This window comes from Lygodium microphyllum, chromosome 14 (genome assembly GCF_053477565.2).
Source record: "Lygodium microphyllum isolate KBCC chromosome 14, Lygodium_microphyllum_v1.1.10, whole genome shotgun sequence".
NCBI lineage: Eukaryota > Viridiplantae > Streptophyta > Polypodiopsida > Schizaeales > Lygodiaceae > Lygodium > Lygodium microphyllum.
The window spans coordinates 133,992,162-134,016,700 of record NC_141148.1 but is presented as its reverse complement, the minus strand read 5'-3'; the positions used below and the strand labels follow the sequence as shown (position 1 = coordinate 134,016,700).

Genomic DNA, 24,539 nt, shown 5'->3' with positions numbered 1-24,539 from the left:
TTTATTTCAGCACATGTTTATGCTTCCACCGCTGCTCCACTTCTGACATGGTATCAGTTTTCAGGATTTGTGTTTCTGCTGTGTTTTCTTGCTGATTTCAGGACTGTTTTGTACCCCTGTTGATCAGACGATTGCTGTCGCAGCCAGGCGACCTGTTTTGGGGCTGTTTTCAGCCTGCGTTTTTTGCAGTTTTGCCATCGTCTGCTGCCTACGCACCCTCTGCTGCCTGCGTTTTTCATCTGCAGCTGCTAGCGACAGTTTTCTACCTGTTTTTCTGCAGTTTACAGTCTGCGTTTTGCTGATTCAGCATCTCTCGTGGCTGGGTGACTGTTACTTCAGGCCGTTTTTGCTGTTTTTGGCAGTTTTTGACTGATTTTTTGACTTTTTGCAGCAGATTTTGTCTTCTATTGATCAGATTTTGGGTTATATTGCATGTGAACTCTCATTTTCTGTCGTCTGTGCTTGTGTTTTGGCTGTGTTTCCTCTCTACATTCCATCTCTTCTCTACTTCTCTTCTTATCCTCTCCATATGGCTCCTCCGTGCACTTCCACTGATGATAAGTTACATGGACTTGATTATCTCACATGGAGTGCTGTCATGAAAGCTTGGTTTGTGCAGAAGCGGTTATAGTATATCGTCTGTGGAGCTATTGCTCGACCTCTCCATCCTTTTCCTCTTCCTGAAGACTTTGATGAGGACAACCATGAGGAAGCGGTGCTCACATGGGACTCGGACGATGCCCGTGCTTACTCGGCGTTGCTTCGGTGTATTTCTAAAGCGGTCTTACCGGCGGTTACCTCCTGTAGGACATCTCCTGAAGTATGGCAGAAGTTGCAGCAGATGTACAGGACCAGCTTCGGCACATGCAATCTGCTCTTCCCGAGGCGCATCTCGTCGGGACGGTCCTCTACAAGCTCCCCCCGAGTTTGATGGAGTGGCCAATGCTTTGCGGGCGCAGACATCATCGACTCCTGTCAGTTTCACACATATGACCTCGATGCTTCTTGAGCATGAGACATCCTTGAGATTACAGGGGTGGCTTCCGGCACATTATGGAGGCGAGGCTTATGTAGCTTCAGAGAGGGGTGACGGGAAGAAGAAGTCGAAGGCCCAGTGTTACCACTGTGGCAAGAAGGGACATTTGCGGAAGGACTGCAAGATGTTAGCGGCTTCCAGGAAGGAGCAGAAGACGAAGCGGGACTCTATCGATGAGTCCTCTCCTTCATCAGACTCCGACTCAGATCCTCCGACCAAGGTGAAGTCCAAGGCGCGGAAGGGATCCTCTTCTTCGGATCGCAGGAAGGGCTTGGTGGCCCCTTCCTCGGCTGCTTTCTAGTGGTGGTGATGAGGTCATCCCTCACGACTCTCTTGTGCCAGAGAGGGAGTGTGAGCGGGTGTTCAGATGGGGCAGCCGCGCCTCATCTCTACTTTTATACAGGTGCACAGGTTCCAGAGAGGGACGTCCCTGACGCATCGACTTCAGTCTGGCGGAATCAAATCCTGGAGATGGGATTGACATCCAGGTTCATGCTGAGCTGGTTATCTGACAGAGAGCGGGAGGCTTTCGTCTGGAGCTCACATGAGGGGACACTTTGGCGGTCTGGCCAAAGGCAGGGAATCCATGGTCACCTATGTTCAGGGGCATTTTTGACAGGATGGTCTTGTATGCTACTGCGAGACATTGGTGATGGACACAGAGACATGCTATGATCTTCTCTATTTTCAGGTGTTTGGTACGATCGACATCGACATCAGGTTCTCCGAGGCACCTTGGTGGTGGCTTGATCACCCACTGCTTGGGTATCCATGGTTCTACTTGGTGGTTCTATGTTATATAGTTTCTGATCCCTTTTCATTGTACTATTGTATTGTATCAGATCACTCATGATCTGAGAGAGGGTGTTAGCAGAGTATTTGTCAGCTCATGTGTGAGTCTGAGCTTGATTTGGGCTGGGCATTTTTTATTAGGTATTTTAGGTATTTTTCTGGTGTGGCATTTTATGCCAGTGGAGCATTTTATGCACCAGTCGGCCAGCTTTAATGCTGTCCGACCAGCATTATTGCTCCCCACTTTTTCAGCCTATTTATACTCAGTGGCTCCTCCTCAGTCAGTCACTTCATCTTCACCATCTGCAGACTCTGTGGAGAGAGGAGCCAGTGCCAGTGCCCACGCAGCCAGTGACTCACTGTTGTATGCGACTGTCTCGTGTTCAGATATATGGATTCCATTTCTTGTGCATACATCTGAGTTCTCATCTGTATCGTGTTCTTTCTTTTCTCTTTTTGTCTTGTGTTTCAGCAGTTTATTTCAGTACATGTTTATGCTTCCACCGCTGCTCCACTTCTGACAGTACCTTCTTCTTCCCTCCATTTGTACCTCCAGTAAATGCCTTGGTGGAGCCAAAACCACTGGCCCCAATCTCATTGAGTCGCTTGTCATGCTTCAAGACAAGCAGCGAAAGCTCCACCCATAAGAGGGTCTCATGGGTCCTCGATGTAATAAGTCTACTGTAGAAAACATCAAACCGAGAAGATGGTAGTTGAGTCAAAAAGGATCATAGCCATGTCCTGAGAGGATATCATCTGACCAAGAGAGGCAAGCTCACCCCTCATGTCCTCCATCTTCGTGATGCGTTCCTTTATAGAAGAGGAATCATCAAAACCGAGCATTCACAATTTATTCTCCAGGGAAATCTTGTGGGCAAATGTCTTATGGTGATACAAAGACATAAACTTCTTCCACACTTCCGCCGCGGACTTCAATCTACAAACATGCATACATACAGAGTCTTGCAAACTCATAAAGAGGAATGATCGAGCTCGAGAGTTGAGCTGATTCCACAAGGCTGCACGGTCCATAGAAGTTCCATCTACAGGGTCCTCCTTAGGACGGGGATGGAATTTGAAACAAGAGTCCAAAGATCGAAGCTATCGAGCATGCACTCCATCTTACATGACCACAATGAATAGTTTGAACTGTCAAGTTTGTCTTCTTTGGGTAACGAAGGTAAAACAGACACTTGTATCGAGGGTATCAAGGATAGCATCTTCACTAGGGATGGAGCCTTCACATCATATGGGGCCCATTGTGAAAGATGAGCAGAGTATGGACGGGTGGGAGGAGACTTCTCCCGATGATGAAACTTGCTATAATCATGTCCCCGCTTAGAAGAGTGGCTAGATAGAAGCTCCCCATCTGAGTCCTCAAAGCCTTGAAATTGGTAAGACATCTTTCAAATCTGCAATCACCTGGAAAAACTATGTTTTGATGGAAACAATAGGTATGTGAGAAAGCAATCAGCTACAGGATGTACAGATGTGCCGACTGCACAAGAAAAGACTTATCGCTTGCAACCATAGAAGTGCCGCCTCCTCTAAAAGATGACAATCAACAACAGAAGTTGACATGGCAGCAATAAATGCTGCGTACTAGGTAGGAAAAGGGTCAACTAGCTGAAAACATAGGTGTTGACCACCTAGATGCTGCCGCCGCCTCCTTAAATGGCTGCGTTTGCAGCAAACGCAATGGCTATGGCTGCATTTGATGGTTGGGTATGCTTCTCTGCAACAAATCAGCACTTTGTGCTCTCACTTAGGCTCTAATATCATGTGAGTGCGCAACAGAAGAGGAACACAAGCACACACAGAGAGAGAGAGAGAGAGAGAGAGAGAGAGAGAGAGAGAGAGTAGAAGATGAGGGAAGAATACTACATTGACTGAAGAAGAATGTTGATACAATGATGATGGATTGATCAATCCCTGCATGCAGCCCAAAGCATCAGTGAGGGCACCAAATCAGGCTGATGACGATGGTAGCACTAAGCACGGAGAGTCGGAGTGTGCACTTGCAAAGGGAAGATTGAAGACTGAAGAGTGTGTGTCTACCAAGTGGGGGGTGCAGCTATAAATAGCAAGAGTACCAAAAAACTGGCCGACCTGATCTAGGAGAGGCCATAAATGTTGGCCGACTAGCAATAAATGCTGGTCACAATGAAAGAAATGCCAAGAAAAATAGGGGACATCCCGGAAAAATCCCAGATGGCAATGACAATGTCTGGCAAGTGTAGGCAAATTGTGGAAATTAGTAACTAGCATAGGATGCACATAGGAAGCCGACAAATAGAGAAAATGCACCTAAATTCTATGTCTCCATCAGACTCTGACAGGCGCTCACAACCAGGAGATGACAGATTGACATGACTAACATAGATAGGCTAACATGATCCACGTCTTCTATGCTACAATGCTGTTTTCGCGGTCCCATGGAGTAATGATCTTACCATGCTTGTAATAGGCAAGATGTTTAGGGGGCACACATAATGACTTGTGTCCGAGCCTTAGAATTAGAGGTTACCTTAATGCTCAAAGGTGCAAAACCAGCACCTTGGGACAAAGGCTTATCCTTACGGTGCACATAGGTGCGTAGGGCATTCTGTGTATCCTCCAAAGATCCAATGTTCTGAACATCATTCGACTTTTTGCCTTTTTTCGATTGCACCTCTTGCTAGCCATGGACGCGATTAGTGGGGGGTGGAAAGCAATTGTTTGCCTTTGCCCAAATTTCCTCCCATAGGCTAAGCTTCTATATGCATAGTAGTACCATCTTGTTGAACAGTAGGAACCTCATTTTTTTGTGTTATCCCTTCTTTGGCTTCAGTACATTCTGCCATAAAGTGACCCAATTTTCCATAGTTGAAGTAGTGTCCCACAAAGGCTCCCCATTTGAGAGGGAGATGCAGAGTGTGCATTCTAGGGGAATTCACCCGTAGCCAAGTGGGACACACTTGTGAGATGTATTCCAAAGCATGCACATTTTGTTTCTATTGATGGCTCGGGTACTGAAGAGGTACCAACACTTGACCAATCTTGGACATGGCATCAAGTAAAAGGGGCCAATACATGGCTGAGAAGCCCTCCACTTCCACCCAAACCGGCCTTTCTTGCTTTAGCAATTTTGTGAAGTCTGCCGTGGGCCACCATGGGACAACATGCATCAATTTGCAATCATAAAACAATGGCAACTTACTTAAAAGTACATCACACTGATGAGGGGATCAGAGCACAACCTTATAAAACCCCCTTGAGGCCACAGAGATGTCCCTCCACATAGTCCTCTTGTACAACACTCATCAACCATGAGCGTACATAAGACATTGTAGGAATTGTGGCAGTAAAGAACAGGATGACACCTTTTTCATGATGGAAGGAGGAGAACAAGCACAACACCTTTTTTGTATCCACAGTGGTAACAATGACATCACTCTCGTCAAAGTCACTGCAATTATCTTAATTATGTTGCACATACAACCCAAGAAACATGTTGGGCCATGGCAAATTCCAAAAGATGCTCCCAATCCAAGTTGTGGGAGTCATTTGACTGCTCTGCTACTTGAGCATAGGACAAAGTGTGGCCCATCTCTGTAGCACATGGGAAAGTTTGTGATTCCCTGTAAGGCAAATGCATTTGTCCCTTCCACCGGTGTAAATGCCCCGAACAACGTAGTATGCTTAACAATTATGATATTCGCTTGTTTTCGAGATTTAATATAAAAGAGAATGAACACTTAAAGCTGAAAATGAAAATTACTCATAAAATTACAGCCATGAAAATGTAAAAGTAATGGAGACAAGATTGAGGGTTGAAGATGGGCAATCCCAAACCCCCTCCCCCCCCCGAAGGAATGTATTTTTGCTCAACCCAAGTCCCTTAGGGAAGAGCTCAGTTACAATCAACCTGAGAGTGAGGAGAAGTAATTCTCACTCTCACAAGATCATGCAAAGATGTACAAACACACATGCATTATCTATTATGCAATGATAAGAACTGATTTCTTTACAGTATGAGAGAAGAAAGAGGGGAAATCAGCCTTTGTTCATCGTTGATCAGCAGTATATGGATAGGGCTTGCTTCTTGTTGCTAAAATGGAAGAAAGAGCTCGAGAAGGAGGTGCTGTAATGAATTTACAGGCTTGCTGTCCTGTAAAACAGCAGTGATAGAAGAGGGAATATGGAGGAATTTGATAATGGAGAAGTGGGGGATAATGATGGGGATGGATGGGGCCAGTTTTTGGCTATTTGTGGGTGCTGTACATGAGTTTACAGCAAAGAAAAATGATGCTGAATAAAGAAAAACGAGCTCTTATTTATAGGAGAGGGAAGAGCTAGTACAAAAGGGGAAAGTGGAGTAGCACAAGACAAGTGTCCAGCCACATGTCATGAGATATGACAAGTGGTGGGGCACTTGGAAACTTGTGTGACAAGTGTCTTGACACTTATCTCTTCTCTATGGCCTTCCTTTTTGGGCTGAGTACTGTCAAGAATAGAAACAACCAAATTTAGTAAGCACAATCAGAGTACAGAATTTTCTATTTTTAGAATGACATCCCTATTTTTTAGGACTAGCATTTTTATTCTACTTCGAGGCTCCTAAAATTTAGGGATCTCCTAAAATTTAGGGACCCCCCAATATGGGTGTCATATGAAAGCTTTTTCCATGTACATCGCAAAAACGGTATCAGAATCTTCATGTGACTTTCCTATGCAAAGAAATGTGCATTTCAAGCTTTCAGCCCACACATGCACATTGTACAAGCATTTCATGATCATGCCATCTTGTTGATTGTAATTGTCTGTTTTGGCGGATCTAGTCCACATTTCAAGACATCAATCCTTTCTGTGTGCGAGTCTAACCTTGATATGCGTGAGTTCTGGTCACAGGCGCCCAATCGGGCCATATAGGTGGAAGTGTGAACTATCTTTTCTCTAACCCACCGCGTGGGTCCACCATAACCTGTGACCACTCATCAGTGGCCAACTCCAATGCACTTTTCTTTATATCTAATTAGTGCAAAGGAAACAAATTTAATAAATCTTTATATAGACAAATTAATGAAAAAGGATACAAATTCTGTTTCTATAGAGTTGTGACAACCGGGAAGGCTTCAACACACTTGGAGTGCTTGACAAGGGGCTCAGTGTGTTCCATGTCAGAATTCGGGATCATTTCATCCTCATCGATGTTTGGCTGTAAAGCGTCTACCACTGCATTATTGAAGGCATCTGCACACAGATCTCCATGCATGTTGGCAGCAATTAGGTATTCTGCACGCTAGGTGCCTTTTTCTTTCTCTTTGCCTGCAGGTTGCTGCCCCACTGGCCATGCAGGATATCACACAGGTCTGCAGGTCATTCTCTTTCTGGCTGGAGGTCGCTGCCCTGCTTAAGGCTGATGGTGGCCTCTTCCCTACCTACACGCTGGCCCCACATGTCCTGGGCTGCACAACTGGATTGCACCTCGTCTGTCACAACCTGCCCTGCCTGCATGCCCACAGGCCAAGCCTGTCTGCAGATCACAACAGCCTGGGCACTTGATGTGGAGAACTGATGCAGTTGTTCTCTTTTTTTTTTTTGTCCGTAAAATGCAGTTGTTCTCTCTCTCTCTCTATGCACTGATCGTGGTCTGTATTGGACTGATTGTGGCCTGCTCTCTTGTTGGTCTGCACTGATTGTGGTCTATGCTGAAGAGACTGATCGTAGCATGCAGTAGTCCAGACCTCAGCAATGTTGACGTGAGTGACAGAAAAGTGCCTGAAACTGACGGACAACTTGGCTTGACCAACTGTTGTAACCGAAGATTGACGGGTCCAACTGATCACGACCTGAACTAATTAATTAATGATAGTTCCCTAGTGTCACCACTGACTCTAATGGCTAATTAAATGTTCTAGGCCAAGTTCTGATACTGGGTATCATCTAGTATATGCGAGGCATAACTTGTTACCACTTTTGCCTTAGGCACCACCAACTGATATGCTCGGGTCTTGGGTCCCACATTGCGAAATAATGAACTTGCACCTTACATGTGCAACTCACATTTGCACATTTAATTAACCTTTAATCAAATGCTAAGCAAAGCATTAAAATTTCACATCCTCATAATAGACTACCTCCTTGAAATCCTTGCAATTGTCCTTGATTGCATTGCAATATGCCAAAGCAAAGCATATTGCATCAGACTTTCCCAAAAGGCATCATAGTCAAAACAACATTGGCCATTGCCGTCTAACCATGCTAAAGCCAAATACTTAGTGAAATTTTCCAACCAATATAAATAAAACATAAGACTCATAAAGAATCCAAACCTTTGGCGGGAAACCCATAGAATGGATCTCTCAATAGTATATCTCAATTGTTCTAGCCAAACAACCATAGCAAAGCATAATCTAAGTATAAACCATGGTGGAACTACCAATAACATTCAATAAATGCACTATTGTCCACAAAATCAGCTGAATACCATTGAGAACTAATGATCATCCACTAAAAACTAGCAATTGATAATCAATCTATGATAATTATTCACTAATGCAAACTAAAGCATATTGATGCAAATGTATAGATTCAGAGTTACAATGAAAATCATACCAATCTGCATACCAAACTATAATGACTAGTACACTGAATAGTGGTCTCATGACGGATATACTGCTAGCATAGTATCTTGGATGCATTCTGAATACATCCAAGATCTAGTACACACAAGAGATGTTCATCATTGGAGGAGTGGAAGTGCTACCTTCCCCTTGAGCATGAAGTGATGCGTCAGACCCCTGCTCTATTGAACCTGATTGAGCTCAATCCAAAGTTGTCTCTAATTGAAAAGCCTCAGGGTAAAGTTGCAACAATTTGCTAAGTCACTCTCTTCCATCCATCTAGCATCCATCAATAGGTGAAACAATATTAAAACTTCACCAAGAAGCACATGGATACTCTACCTCTTAGCTCTTCATACCCCAAAACTTGGTGTCTTCATCCATTGCTGCTTCCCACTATCTGGGTGCCCTTCCTCTTGCTGTGTTTGGTCCCATCGCCATTGCCAGCCATCAAATTGCCTCCTATTGCTTGAGTTTGATTTTGATTAGCTAGGCAACAGTTGGCCCTTCCTCTGCATCAAACAACCTTCTACAGCCTACATTTGGCCCTTCTCTCCTCTTGCTCACAGCTAGCATTCATCCTTTTCTTCTAGGTAGCCTCTTTTTTACTGCGTTTGCAATTCCCTGACATCGTCCGCCTCATTAGTCACCTCCTGCTACAGTTGCCTCAATCTCTCCTCACTCTAGTGATTAGCGTTTGGTGTTTTCTCGTCTTCCATCACTTTGACTGGTGGTCACAACACTTGGGATCCATCTCCGGTGGACGTCACTCTCCGAAACTCCATTGCTTTGCCCTTGGGCATTCTGTATACTCTTACACTCATGTACATCATTCATTCACTTTGGAGTTTTTTCTCTTTGTGTTTGAGTTTTGAAGTTTTGTGTTTGTGTTTCGTGTTTAAAATCTCAGTCACCTACACAGGAAGAGTTTGAAGCGTACTTGCGTATCACATACAGTTGGTTTACACCCCTCCAACGAGTGTTATTATGTCTAGACCGATTGGTGAGATTGGCCATTTCTTTGATCTTGAAGGTACCACAACATTCGGTGCTTGTGGTGATCCATCTCCTTCATCTTAGCCAAGCTTTATATCAGGTTCATATAATCCTTTTGAGTCGTATGAGCCAAAACCCACTTCTATTTCTCCTTTTGGTGTGTAGGATTTGGATGGTTTTCAACACGTAAACTTTAACAGAGGAAGCTCACGAAGTGGATACCCTTCATAAGGTATATCTCTACTATCTGTTTCATTTGAGCAAGTAAATCACACTTCTCAATATCCTCCCATCCGACCACTATCTTCTCTACATTTTGATCTACTCACATTTTCATCAAAAATCTTGGATTATACTCCACTTTTGCTCAAAGCACAGCAAGGGTTGGATTTTCCATCTCCGCTCCTAACATTTCTCTTTCTCCATTCCACAATCTACCTACCCTCCATTCGTCCAATCACTACATCTCTTGGTGCATTGTTAGGGAGAATGCTACTCTTTAACATTGTACCTTCCACATACCCCCACTTTTCCACATCTTTATACTCTGGGATGGTTGTGATGGTGGGCATCCCCCTCACCATGGTTGTCACGTCCGATGACGTCCGATTAGTACAGTCCGATGCTAGTACGGTACTAATCGGACTAATAAATCTTGGATCTACGTCCGATGAAATAAAAAATACATATAATATTAAGTCTATGCTTAATGTTTGGACTTACAAATTAAAACATAAACTTAATGTTTGGAGAGAGAGGGAAAGGAAAAGAGGGAGAGTTTTTAAACTTGTTAGTTTAAAACTTTAATCTTTAATCTTTTCTCTGGAGTCTTTGTGAGAAAGAAAGAAAAGATAGAGAAAAAGAAAAGAAAGAAAGAAAAGAATAGAGAGAAAGAAAAAAAGAACAGAGAAGATTCAAGAAAGAAAAGAAAAAGAAAGGTGAGGAAGAAAAGAAACATAAGAAAGAAAGCTAAGAAAGAAAGAAGAAAAGAAAGGTAAGAAAGATAAGAAGAACGGTCAAAAAAGTGACCGTTTACAACTTTATTGGCCGCAAGGCCCAGGCGTACAGGAGTCAGGACTCGCGTGCGGCGTAACGGTCACGGCGGGGTGCAAATAGCGGACGGCGGGTCACAGGGAACCGGACGGGTCACGGCAAGGCACAATCGGACAACCGGACACAGCGGACGGGATAGGACGGGTCGGATGGGTCCGACCCGTCCGTCAGACGTGGACAACCTTGCCCCTCACTATTCACGAACATTTACAACCCCCTCACATAACTTTTCAAATGCAAGAATATCCCTCCTCTGCCTATGGACTGTCATCACACTTTCCTTGGGTCACTCCTATGTAGGGGATTCTAATCCTCAGCTCCTCGTGTCCCCCTCTCTCCACCATGGGCACCTCATGCAGTTACCATGCCCATACACAGTCCGCCCATGCCCACCTTTGGAACCATTGCGCATACTTCTCGTATGCATGGATGACACTTTTGGGAATCCTTCCCAAGTGTACTGCACTTCCCCATCTTATTCCTCCTAGCTACCCTACCTCCATTACACATCTTCTCTATCTCCTAGTACTACCACTCTTGTTGCAACCGCCAAGAATGCCTTAATGGATAAGACTTGTTTTAACGGGTCGAATTTCACTACTTGGTTGAACTTCATGCAACAAGTGCTTGAATCTTAGGGTCTTTGGGACCTCGTCATTGGTTTAGAGTCTATGCTCTGGATCCTCATTCCATTGCTCTACCCTTGGAGATTCTGCACACTCTTATATTCATTTACAACATTCATTTACTTAAGAGTTTATTCTCTTTGTGTTTCTTTGTGTTTGAGTCTTGAGTTTTGCGTTTAGGGTTTAAGTTTTACTTGTTACAAATTGAGTCTTTGTGTTTCAGTCGTGGTTGTCTATGATGTGTTTTCTCAATGCAAAACCCTAGCATATCTTCACATGCATTAGCATGCATGCCTTGCTTTTCAAAAACCATTGGATTGGCACTTGCTTAGAGAGTGATAAAATGAATGTGGACTTGCATAGCTCATCCAATTCATTCCAATCCTTAGCTGCAATGTTTTTGAACTCAAGACCTTTCAATTTCATTTTGTGGTTGTTGTTACTTATTGTGTGTGCTTGAATTTACACAAGGCATTGATGTTGTTGGCTTCCTTGTGTTTGGTCAAATTATCTAAGCTCTTTACTTAAACAAAGTCATTCAATCTACTAATACTCCTTTTTCTCATGCATTTTTGGGTTGTGGTTGGCTTTGTATATGCATCAATTGCCCTACTGTAATTCTTTGCTTATGTCGCTACCCACATTTGAAACATCATGTAGTTGTATTGACTCTTCCTTTATTGCATCTTGGTGTCCTGAAGCTCTTTGAAGATTCTCTTCTTGCAGATGATCACAATGTAGTGCTCGAGGAGCTAGGATGTTATGCAGATCAGAGAGGCATGTGGCTTTTGCTTTTCCCACTTGTTGGAAGAGAGAGTCACTTGTGAAGCCTTTATTTTGGTGGCAAAACTTTGGATATGCATTGGAGATCCTTCAACCCTTAGCATGAGGGTCCTTGCTTAGGATTGCTCTTCGGGTGCATGTGAGAGAAACTAGAGTGCCTATTCTCTCATTCACACGAAGATTCGCAATCGGCTTAGCACACGATAGTTAGAGCAGCTTGTCTGTTGCCGCACTAACTTATGCATGATGAGAGCTATGATAAGGATGGATAGTCTGAAGCAGGTAAACACTTAACTGTAAAGATTAAATTTGTTGTTTTAAACTTTGAAGTTTATACTTTATAATTTAGACTTTAGCATTTACAATCTTATGTGCATTGTATAGGTGAATGTTGATACATTCAAGTGGATAGGCGACACTCTTTCAAGTGTACATCAGAAGGTGGATAAGGAGGAGGAGATGATTTTTGTATAGCTCTATAGAGAGCTTATAGCGGTAGATACTCGTGACGCTCGTAGTCAACGTACTCGTGGGCAAGGAGTTCGAGTAGGTGGTAGCAGGGACATGGTCATTCAGCGCCCTTCAATATCGAGAAGGGGTGGTTCGAGTGGCTTGCAAACATATGTAAGGTGGAGCTCTAGTAGCTCACATCCCGTGCATCATGATGATATCCCCTCCTTGCCTACATAGGTGCTAGCTAGGGAGCCATCATTTGATAATGATGGCAACCTCATCAGTGAGGATGAGTATAAGAGTGTCTCAGTATCCGATATTGGGGAGTCATCTTCAGACTCTATTGATGAGCACTCAAATGGTTCTGATGATGATAGTGATGCCTATAGATTCATAGATCTCTCTTTCTTTTGTATCTACTATCATTGTATCCACATGCATGATGCATCATCCATGGACCATTTATGTACTAGATTGTAGTTGTATCGCATGTTGTGCATAGTCCATGCAACCGTGATGGCCACCCTCATGTATTCATCTTATTTTGTAATGAAATGGCTATTTTCACTTTAAACATGTGTTCTATCATTCAATGATTTATGGTTTTTTTAAAATCATGTTTTTTTTTTCGTACTAATATCGTATTGTATCTTATAAAATCATAAGGTACCATTTAATACCGTATTTTATTGTACCGTACCATATTGTACCTTTCGTACCTGACAACTATGATGGGAATTGAAGCACCGCTAGTAAGCTTTTCAAGTAGATAGCCTCCATGGTATCATCAAAGAGAGCCCTATACTCAATCTCGGCCGTGGAAGCCACCACTGTCTCCTGCTTACAGCTAGTCCAAGAGATGGGTGATATGCCCAAAGTAAAGAAGTAGCCAACATGGGAATGCTGAGTGTCAGGATCTCTTGCCTAGTTAGAGTTAGTGTATCCCTCTTTTTCGTTTCAGTATATCAATGATTGCATCATGAAATTCACACTTTGCGATTCCAAGAACTTCACCAAGTGTGAATTCCACTCTACTGTTAAGTATGCGATCTTCCAAGACCTTTTTAAGGTTTGTGGCAGTCTCAAGATCCGATTGTAACCTGTAACCGAGCTGCTTGCCTCTTTTCTTTCCTTCTTGTTTCTTCTCTTGAGATGCATCCTCCATAACATGCTCAGGTATGGCTTTTTCAGCCTCTTTCTACTGCTCCATTTTACTGTGCGTTATGCATTTGGATGGGCTTGAAGAGGAAGGACCAGCAATGTCTTCATCTCTGCTTTTCTTTTCTTCCACAAGAGCTTTTTGATTATGAACCTCAGGCAAATAAGCATAGGCTGAAAATGAATCCACTGGTGCACTCCATCCTGTTCTCCCTCGTATACTCTGACTTGCATCAACCAATTCAGACTTCGTTGTTTGGCCCTTTTTCATGCAATCTAATAAGGTTTGTCATCTCTAAAGTAGTACAACCTTGAGCCGCAATTTTTGTTATGGTAGCAAAGTTTGATTGAGTGATAGGTAAATCATCTATATATAGCAGATATAGTTGACCCCTGTTGAAGTGATGCATAGATATACGTTCGGGTCATAAGGGTAGAATGATATCCGTAAGTTCTAAGAAACTGATCCATCTTTTGGAACCAAGATTGGGGTGCTTGCTTTAGCCCATAAAGAGCTTTCCCCAAGTGATAGACGTTATCTTTCCAGTCTCAATAGAAGAAAATCTGAGCCACTAGGTTGTGCCTTAGTGTGAGCAATCACTAAACTTGTCTGAGAGTCAAGAACCTTGATTGTGATTGTTGTGAAGAAGACTGTTTGTCCCAACTGGCAAAGCTAGTGAACTAATAACAAGTTCACCCCAAGCTAGGGGACATAGTACACATCATCCAGCGTAGCGCAATCCGAGCCTTGTTAGTGGTGGCAAAACTGATGTGATCGTGAGCTTGAATCTTGATCGAGAAGTTGTTTCCAACCTTGGACTCTCCTTGTTGCAGCTACTTGGAAAATGAAAATGTTCTCAATGGGGGTCATATGATGACTAGCTTCATTATCCACAATCAAAGAGGAGTAGAATTACTCGGCTGTGATAAGTGAGTCTTTGCAGTCATCTCGTCAAGAGGTAAGTCACTGATGTGGATGAGACTCGCATCTTCAAATGTCTCTATGAAGACAATGTGGACCTTCACAGACCAATTAGACAAGTCTTCTGGCGTTGAGAACGTTGTCTACTATGATGGTTGATCAGTGGCAGCATGGGTCTGGCTTCGCCACTACCCCTTACTGAGGATTGCTACCACTCTACCTTCCCTATTGGGGGTTGCACGATTGAGGAGTGGGGGTCTGAGTCTTAGCTTTTGGTGTTGTGTCTCTTGCCTTTGAGTGACCCTCGTTATCAAAGTGGCTAGCCTTCTGACAATGCTGACAATACTTATTTTTCTTAGGTACATTCTGCTACCCGGGTTTGAGAGATGACTGGGAGTTTCCTTGGGTCTCACTAGCTTGATTTTGGTTTTATTTTTTATTTTCATTGGAGTTCTGATTTTATTTACCCTTCCCTTGTTCAACAAGAGCCCTCTTTGTAGAGGTCAAACTATGAAATTGATCAAGCAGCCAAGTGTAACATAGAAGCTGATACTCAAATTCATATAGTGTGGGGCATAGTGGGATGTGAGATCACCTACTGCACAAAATGGAAGTATCTCCTTAGTAGCTTGTTAAGAAACAATGTGACCTGTTCGTCTGAGGACTTAGGAGCCCCCGTGGTAGAGAACTTGGCGAGAAGGTGTCAATACTAAGCCAACTTGGCTTTCAAGTTATCTTGGTCATTGATTTCAAAGTTTTGGACCTCATAATCCAAATTGATGCGACAGGTTCTATCCCGAGCTACATAGTAGTTAGTCAAGTGTGCCTAACACTCGGATGTTAAGTCAAAATGTTAAAGCTGTGAATAAAGTTTAGGTAATAAACCGTGCATAAACTTGACAATAGCGGAGGTATTTCTAGCCTTCCATGAGTGGACAACCTCGTATGGAATAAGTGCGGGATCAAGTTGGGATTCCAACCCTTGCATAATATCATAGTTCTGTGAGTCAAGGATATGTCTCATCAGGTTTTGACAAAGTAGTGAAGTTCGACTCGTTAAAACGAGTCTTGTCATTAAAGGAATGTTTGGCTGATGAGGAGTAACCATGAGGTGTTAGATAAGTGGAATAAGATGGATAAGAAGGAGATGGTGGAGGGGGATAAGGTGGATAGGTAGAAAGAGGCTGAAAATATCCAAAGGGTGCTGATTGACGCGGAGACATTGGAATATGAATGTTTCCATAAAGTGTCAGTAGAGTTGGAGCCATTGGGACGCGTAAGCCCTGTCCAACTATCGGCTGGGACACAAAAAATTGACCGGAAGGCCCCCTAGGTAAGGCCATGGAGGCAAACTGGTACCAACTAATCCACACTTGGTAATGATGAGGTAGCATTCCTAAGCCATGAAAATCTTGAAAGTGTGTGTACGGACTGTTGAACCTCCATCATGGAGACATCACCCAACTAAGGAAAAGAGGAGGACCTAAAGGTTGTGCCGAAGGATAAAGGATCCCTGATGTGATGTGAGAAGTTATGAAAGGTGCACTTAATGGAGGCTGCAAGGAAGGTGCAACGGGAGTAGTGGGTGGGATGGGTGAGAGATTAAACGAATTTGTTATTGGTGTAAAAGTGGAAAATGAGTTAGATTCCTTTTGTCCATTAAATACAAATGATGAAAAGGATGATTCACCAAAATCAAATTGACCATGAGATATAAAAGCGGAAGGAAAAGGTGGAGAAGGAGTGCTCACCAATGAATCTTGCAACCTTTTCTTAAGTTCAAATGGAGTAATCTATCTTCTTGAAGGCTTATGAACCAATGCTTGGTTTGAAGAGATCCTTTAACCTGAGCATCAATAATATCTTGAGGAAAAGAGGAAGTAAATTTAAAAGATTGAAAAGTGTTGTTTTGCGTACCTGACAAAGAAGTAAATGAAGATGGCGATGTGTATGGGATAGAAGAAAGTGGCAAAGAAGTTTAGGATGTAGATGTAGATGGAATGGGTAGAGAGAAAAGTGTTTGTACTCCATGCTAGTTTCGACATCACAATGACCAGTCCTTTGCAGAGCTTCCATCCTTTCTACAAAATCATTAGACCGGTGCACTGAATCTAAAGGGAAAAACTCAAATTTACCTTTAATTTGTTGTTGAGCTCAATACATTAGGATGAGATTGTATTTGGCTCATGAAATCTTGTATGGTCTATGGACTCCATGGTAGTCGGAAGTCTCTTGGGCTATGTTGGAAATTGGAGGAGCAAGCTGTGAGGCCCACTTTATCTTGTCTCTCAATGTGCTAGGCTCTAGAGCATTATGATGTGGTGAAGATATGTTTGAAGTCCCTCCTGTTGTTTCTACTTTGTAGAGGGCTTTCAAATTAAAGGCTTAGGTTTCTTCGGAGAGATCCTCGCTTTGATACCGTGTAAAGAAATACCCCAACGCAGAACATAAATGAAAGCATATGTCAATGAATATACTCAACATAACACAGTTAGGGTTAGGGTAACTGGGAGACAATGAATACAATGAAGATCCGAATGAATGAATAAATATAATACGATGCTCATGCAGCGAACAAACTGTACAGGGAATGAAAACTGTACCCTGAACTCTCATGTTTGGAGGATTGAGATAGAGGTAATGAGATGGAGAGTGTGTTGTATTCCTGATAGATCTTGAAATGCAGCAAGACAGCCTCTAGATGTTGGACAGCAACAAACGTAGCAAACAGTGATGCCATACAGTGCCGGACAGGCAAAAGAGTGAGAAATCTGCAAAACCAGCCTTGGGAGAGAGTAGGGTTGCGAGCGGCAAGAGCAGCAGCAAAACATAGCAGTAGGAGGGTGGTGGCAACAGCTGGGCGGCAGTTGGGAGCAGCAAGTGCAGCTTTCTGAGGGTGGTGGACACTGACAGCTAGCTGCAACAAACACAGCAGTAGGAGAAGTCCACTTGGCTGTTTGCAGTAGTAAAGGGTGTACATGAACAGGGTGTGGGAATCAAAGCTAGATCACCTGAAACCTGCAAAAACGAGATTGAGCTGAATGGAGGGTAGCTTGTCTATTTATAGAAAGTTCCAAGATCTTGAACCTCTTGCTTTTTTAACTCTCTTGAACCTTTCCTGTATTAGGGTGTTTGAAGCATTTAAAGGGGCTGTTCAAGAGGCTAATTAGCATGTAATCTATATTTTAGCTCAACATTGTCTTGTTATTTACTAAGTGCATGATCTTGTAATCTTGCAAACACATATGCACACTCTCTCTCCTAACATCTCTTGAGCCAACCATTCCAGCATGTGGGGGGAGAGAGAGAGAAATCCCTCCAGGCCCTGCGGGCACCCGTGACCGAGTGTACTAAAGGAATCGATTAGGCACGGAGATAGAGGTAGACAGGCCTTACGCTCAGTGAGGGAGACAGAGAGAGTACGAGTGAGCAGAGTAGAGAGTGAACACACTTTTTCGGTACAATTACGAGTGTACCACTTTAGGTTTTAGATAGATATATGTATGAAAGTACAATGTGCTAAGGGTGTGTTCACACCCGTGCCCATATAAAAGGCACGATGGCCCTTTATTCCCAACAACCTCCCACCTAAAGGCAATGTGTCTTAAGAGGAGAAAAGAATCAGCTAAGTCTAAGTATGTACAAAGCTGAAACAAATATATCTATCCAATTCCCATCATCTGTCGGCAATGAGCAAACCGCTCTGCTGGAAGACCCTTCGTGAGGTCTGCAGGATTATCATCTGTATGCACTTTGACAAGCTCAATGCTCTTGCTGTCAAGCACATCTCTAATGAAGTGATACTTCACCTGTATGTGCTGTCTTTGCATGAAAGACAAGATTCCGTGCTAGCATGATAGCACTCTGACTATCACAATGGAGAACAGGTAACTCTGTGATGCCAAGCTCTCCCACTAGACGTGAAAGCCATAAAGCCTCCTTGCATGCCTCAGTGGCAGCTACATACTCTGCCTCTGTAGTAGACAATGCAACATACTTTTGTAGCCTAGAGATCCAAGAGACCACTCCTCCTGTGAAAGTAAACACATACCCAGAAGTGGACTTCCTGCAGTCCTCATGACCAGCATAGTCTGCATCCGTAAAGCCAACAACAAATGGCTTCTACTTTCCAAAGCAGATGCACAACTTCTTTGTGCCTTTGAGGTATCTCATAATACCTTTCACTGCATCCCCATGCTTCTTGCCAGGGGTTGCCATGTATTTGCTAACCACTCCCACTGCAAAAGCAATGTCAGGACATGTAGCAACCATAGCATACATCAAATTGCCAACAGCTAAAGCATATGGTATCTTGGCCATTTCAGCCTTCTCATCATTAGATGTAGGGCTGTCCTCTGCACTGAGTTTCACATATGGAGGCAATGGAACCTCAATTGTTTTCCCCCCCTCCATATTGAAACGCTGCAAAACTTTGGAGATATACTCCTGCTGAGATAGATAGAGTAAACCTTTAGATCTATCTCTGAGTATTCGCATGCCAAGAATGTGATTTGCATCACCCAGATCCTTCATGTCAAAGCCGCCATGAAGACTTTGCTTCAATGAATCCAAGGCATGAGTATCCCTGCCAGCAATTAGCATGTCATCAGCATACGAAACCAAGATAATGAGGCTGCCATCTGCTGCCTTCTTGGTGTACAAGCAGTGATCCACTTGACTTCTATGAAAGCCTCAGGACTGCATGAATGTATCAAACTTATAATACCATTCTCTTGGTGCTTGTTTCAGCCCATACGAACTCCTTTTGAGTTTACATACCATTTTTTCCTTCCCTTGTTCAACAAACCCTTCAGGCTGCTGCATATATATGTCTTCATGCAGATCACCATGTAAAAATGCAGTCTTTACATCCACCTGTATGAGCTCCATATCCTCAACTGCAACCAAGCCCAAGATGGTTCTCAATGTAGTCATCTTGACTACAAGAGAGAAAATCTCATCAAAGTCAATTCCATGCTCTTGTTTGTATCCCTTTGCAACCAATCTTGCTTTGTACTTTGGTGAGGAACCAGAAGTGATCTTCATTTTGTAAACCCATTTGCATGGAAGGGTTTTCTGCCCTTTAGGCAACTGCACCAAGTCCTAAGTGCCATTTTTTTCAAGAGATTCCATCTCTGACAGCATGGCTTTATACCATTTCTCGCTGTCCTGTCTGTCCATTGCTTTCTTGAAGCAAGACGGTTCAACACAGTCTGTCAACATGACATACTCAGCCGCATAAATTGCACCAGGAACAAATCTGTCAGGTTGTCTAGTAGCCCTAGACGATCTCCTAATCCAATGGTAATGCCGTACATGTTGAAGTGTAAAGACAGAGCCATGCTGAAACTGTAACTGCACACTGCCAATACCTGCAATCTTACATGCATAGTTGTCCCTAAGATGGACAACACCATGTCGACCCCCTGTATATGCGGAAAACTACTCATGATGAGGGGTGACATGAAAGGAACCACCTGAATCAAGAATCCAGGTATGCATGTCATCATCTGTATCTGCAAGTAGAGCATGTACACCAAAATGTGAAGAGACAAAGAGTACATCACTCCCACTGTCACTGTCATGAGTGACTACATTCACCTCTTCAATTTTTACACTGCTCTTCTTAGGCTGACTGTCCTTCTTCTCTTCCTTGCAATCATCTGTCTTCTTGCCTTTTCCTTTCTCTTTCTTCCATTTGTAGCAGTCACGTTTAAAGTGACCCTTCTTGCTACAATGATGGCATTCAACATCTTTGCCACGTGATTTACTGCGTCCCTTGCCATCATATTTGCCCTTTTGCTGTGACCTGCCCCTAGTATGCAAAGCACTGGAAGACTTACTGGATGCATTGTTCTGCCGATTCATCTCTTCCATAAGTAGAGCACTCTCTACATCAGCATACAAAAGGATCACATTAGAATTGCTCATAGCAGTCCTGAATGTATCCCAACTCTCTGGTAGAGTGCAAAGCAAGAAAGTAGCCTTAAATTCCTCATCAATCATGAACTTCAAGGCAACCAGCTGGCTGAAAATGGAGTTAAATTCACTGAAGTGAGTAGACATTGCTGTACCTTCTTTCATACACAAATCCATAAGCTTTTTCAGCCAATACACTTTACTTGCAGCGCTCTTCTGTGCATACAGTTCTTCCAGTCTAGTCCATATAGCATATGCAGAATCCAAACCTTCAATGGTGAAGAGCAAGGCATCAGAAATCGATAGCTCTATAGTTGAGCGTGCAAGCTCATTCAACTCATCCCAATCGTCCTGATCCATGTCCACAGGCTTTGCCCCTTTAGTTTTGATTGGCTTTGCCTGCTTCTTTTGTAACAGGATATTGTAGCACTGTTTTTGCCAGACTGCAAAATTATGTGCGTCTTCAAGCTTCTTTATATGCATCAAATTACTGCTGTCCTTGCTGCCAGCCATGGTTTTCAACTCAAAAGTGACCAAAAAACCAGTAAATGCAGGCCCAAATTGTCACCCAAGTGATCAAGGTACAAAGATGTACCAATCAGCAATAAATGACCACGCAGAAGTAGAGATTTCAGATCTGTAATTCAGTTTTCAGAAGCACCAAACCAAGTGCTACAGCATTATCCAACTGATTACAGCTGTTCCAAAGGGCATGTGCATCACATTACATGAGAAATCCCAAAATATCAGCTGCAATTTCTGTTGTACGTGTACCCACAGGCATAAAATTTGACACGAACGGTCAAAAGCCCCGGAACTTTGTGCTCAAAAGCGTCAAACACACATCTACATTTCCTTTGTCATGCATAGGACTGCCCAATTTTGCCAAAATAAAGCAATTTCAGCAAAACCCCCAAATTTCACCAAGTGTTGATGTCCAAATTTCGCGGAATTCAACCTTCATGTACATAAAATAACCAAATGCTGCACAAATTTTGCCCAAATCGCAAAAGCCCCAAATTGCGGGGTCCAATGTGCCTCAATGTCGAGAAATTGAGTTAATTTCAGCCCAAATTGCACATGTACATTAAAAGCGCCAAATACCCCAAATTTGGGAAAAGCCCCAAATCTCTGGCTCAATTTTGCTCAAATCTGCATACTGTGCTTGCGCATGGGAATGCCCAGAGGAGAGGAGTTTAAAATGAAACAAGATTTTATAAAAAAAATTTGGATGATGGGTCCGTTGATCCATCAGGCCTGTCCTCGCCCCGCTGGTCCCGTCACATGTTGTGCGCCCCGTCAGGCCTGTCCTTGCCCGCTGGTCCTGTCACGCGTCGCGCGCCCCATCAGGCCTGTTGCAGGTCAAACGCAGCCTCGTCACGCGATGGCTGCTGCCCACTACCCGTCCCGTCACGCGTAGCACCTATCGCCTGCCATTCGTCACGAGCCTTGGCGCACAGCTGGAGCTTGGCCCTCGCACACTCTCCACAGCCTGTCCGCTTTCTGCAGCTCACGACTGCCTCGGTCTGACTGACGATCGTGCTCAGCACGCTCAGCACCTTACGCTCTCATACCAGTTTGAAGGAATCGATTAGGCACGGAGATAGAGGTAGACAGACCTTACGCTCAGTGAGGGAGACAGAGAAGAGTGCGAGTGAGCAGAGTAGAGAGTGAACACACTTTTTTGGTACAATGACGAGTGTACCACTTTAGGTTTTAGATAGATATATGTATGAAAGTACAATGTGCTAAGGGTGTGTTCACACCCGTGCACATATAAAAGGCACGATGGCCCTTTATTCCCAACATGTATGGGATCATACGTGTTGTACTAGACTGGATGGATTGTATGGGATGTCCCATTTGCTAGACATAGATAACCTATGTAAGCTTGTCCATACAAACCAACCATAGGTGAGTGGCAGGAGCATACAACAATGCACTCAGTGGATTTTCATTTCACATACTATGTTTAAACTGGTATTTAGCCATAAATTAGCCAATGTTATTTATTGCTGTATTCTGATACAACTGCTCAATGCATGGTTGGGCAGGATATACCAATACCCTAGGCATTGGGTGTACAGTATCAAATGCTTTTGCCACATCTACTTACATGATTGGCTCATCCTGTGTACAGTATCAAATGCTTTTGTCACATCTACTTACATGATTGGCTCATCCTGTCGAGTATATTCAATATACTCAATGGTAGTAAGAGCATCTGCAATATTATCATATGTAGGCACAACCTCCATATTGCCTCAAATGTGGTCCATGCAAGACACTTTTAGTCTCTTATTTTCAGTAATAGCTTATAAATCACTGGCATAAGAGTAATTGGACATCAAGCAATAATATTTTCACTCAATTTCTTATTTGCAGTCAATCAAACAAGACCACATTTCCATTGCTCCAGGAGTTGCTGATGCTACCATGGCCCATGCATAATCGATCATTGTCAATACCATGCCTTTCAGATCATTGCAAAAGGCCATATAGAATTCCATTGCTAGACCATCCCATCTTGGAGATTTTCATTTACTTAAGTGTTTCAGTGCATCAATCCAGTTCGATATCAGTGAAAGGTTCTTCCAACTTGACAGCCTTAAATGAATCAATAGATAGACATACACCATCAAAAATCTGGTGACAGGCATTCATCACATCAGCTGAATCCACCAGTGGCCAAGAGAAAGCAATACATATCTCTCAAAACACACACACACACACACACACACACACACACACACACACACACAGGAATGAGTGAATGAATGATATGCGAGTATTTAAGCTTTATACTAAGGAAAATACCTAAAAACAAACATTCTATGCAGTAGAAATCTGAATTTCATCAATAATTCTAGTATAAGAAAACAGAATAGAAAATTCTGAAATGATTGCCTGGACAGTTATTAAGTTTAATTTTGATATACATAATGTTCATGGGTTTGAATTGTCAAAACCTGGTACACCAATCTGCTGCTGGTTCACTCTAGATTCTCACAGATATGATTCAGTTTGGTGCAGAAATCTGGCCATGATAACCGGACATTATTGGCTCTGAAGGAAACATTCCAAGAGGCTCAAAGAGTTGTGAGAATACCTACTTTCATAGCAATTGTTGCACAAGGTGTTGCAGGAACTTTTCCTTGGGCAGCATTGTCATTTGCTCCAATGTGGCTAGAGCTGATTGGGTTTTCACACCCAGTGACAGCCACCATCATAGGACTATTCACTGCTTCTGGTTCTTTGGGAGGCCTGTTTGGAGGGCGATTGGGTGATCTCATAGCAAAGCGATTGCCAAATTCAGGTAGGATCATTTTGGCTCAGTTCAGCTCAGGCATTGGGATACCTTTGGGGGCACTTTTGCTGCTTTATCTGCCATATGATCCATCAACTGCCGTTCTTCATGGATCAGTGTTTTTCATCATGGGTTTCTTAATGTCATGGTGTGCGACAGCCACAAACAAGTCAGTCTCTTTCTGCCTCGTGGTGAAAAGTAGAAAGATTATATTTGTGCATACTTTTCATGTTTTGATAAGCATAAGGATTAATGATTACTCTGTGAATCTGTGCATGTGGCCAGTTGTCTTTTGCTGATTGTATGATTGCTGCAATGCTACCTTCTAAGATAGATAGAACACTTCTTGTTCAGATGAATCAGTGAATATAGTGGTCCATAGAATTGTTTCTTATGCATGTTGGTTTTAGTCTGAGCTAGATTTGAGCAAGGATGGTAAGTACTCAAGTTATGGACTGTACATTTTTTCTGAAACAATGTGGGGCAGGGTGATCTGTTTATGGAACTGGCCCAGAGATGCATGTGTCAATACTCAGACGATTAGGTTGGTCACAAAAGTGGTAACATTATTTGCAAAAACATGGGTGCAGGAACATTAGAGTTTAGATAGACATGAGACGTTCATGTTCACACCAAACCTTCTGTTGTGAAAGTTACCATACATACACTCACATTATAAGGTAGGACTTTTCTTAGTTGTGCTTGTTCCTTGTCTGAGGCTCCTATTTCCAACAATTCATAATCAAGCGCAGGCTGGGTGATTATAGCATGAACTTGGATAAAGCAAATGAGTAGCTATGCACTGCTCTTGTAGGTGATTTCCTATGTAATTTGAGTGATTGATCTTTTAGCATAGTGAGGTTTAAGTGAAGGAGATTTGCTTTTACCA

The 24,539-nt window shown here is 43.0% G+C and overlaps 1 protein-coding gene across 1 annotated transcript in view; it reads left to right on the top strand.

The window, feature by feature from the left end:
* The window catches only part of LOC148026135 (uncharacterized), a 103,967-nt gene that overhangs the window by 21,167 nt on the left and 58,261 nt on the right, over window positions 1-24,539 (top strand). Inside the window, exon 3 of the mRNA XM_087693408.1 lies at window positions 23,367-23,819. Within this exon, the coding sequence (XP_087549534.1) occupies window positions 23,367-23,819 (453 nt within the window). The remainder of the gene's footprint in view (window positions 1-23,366; window positions 23,820-24,539) is intronic.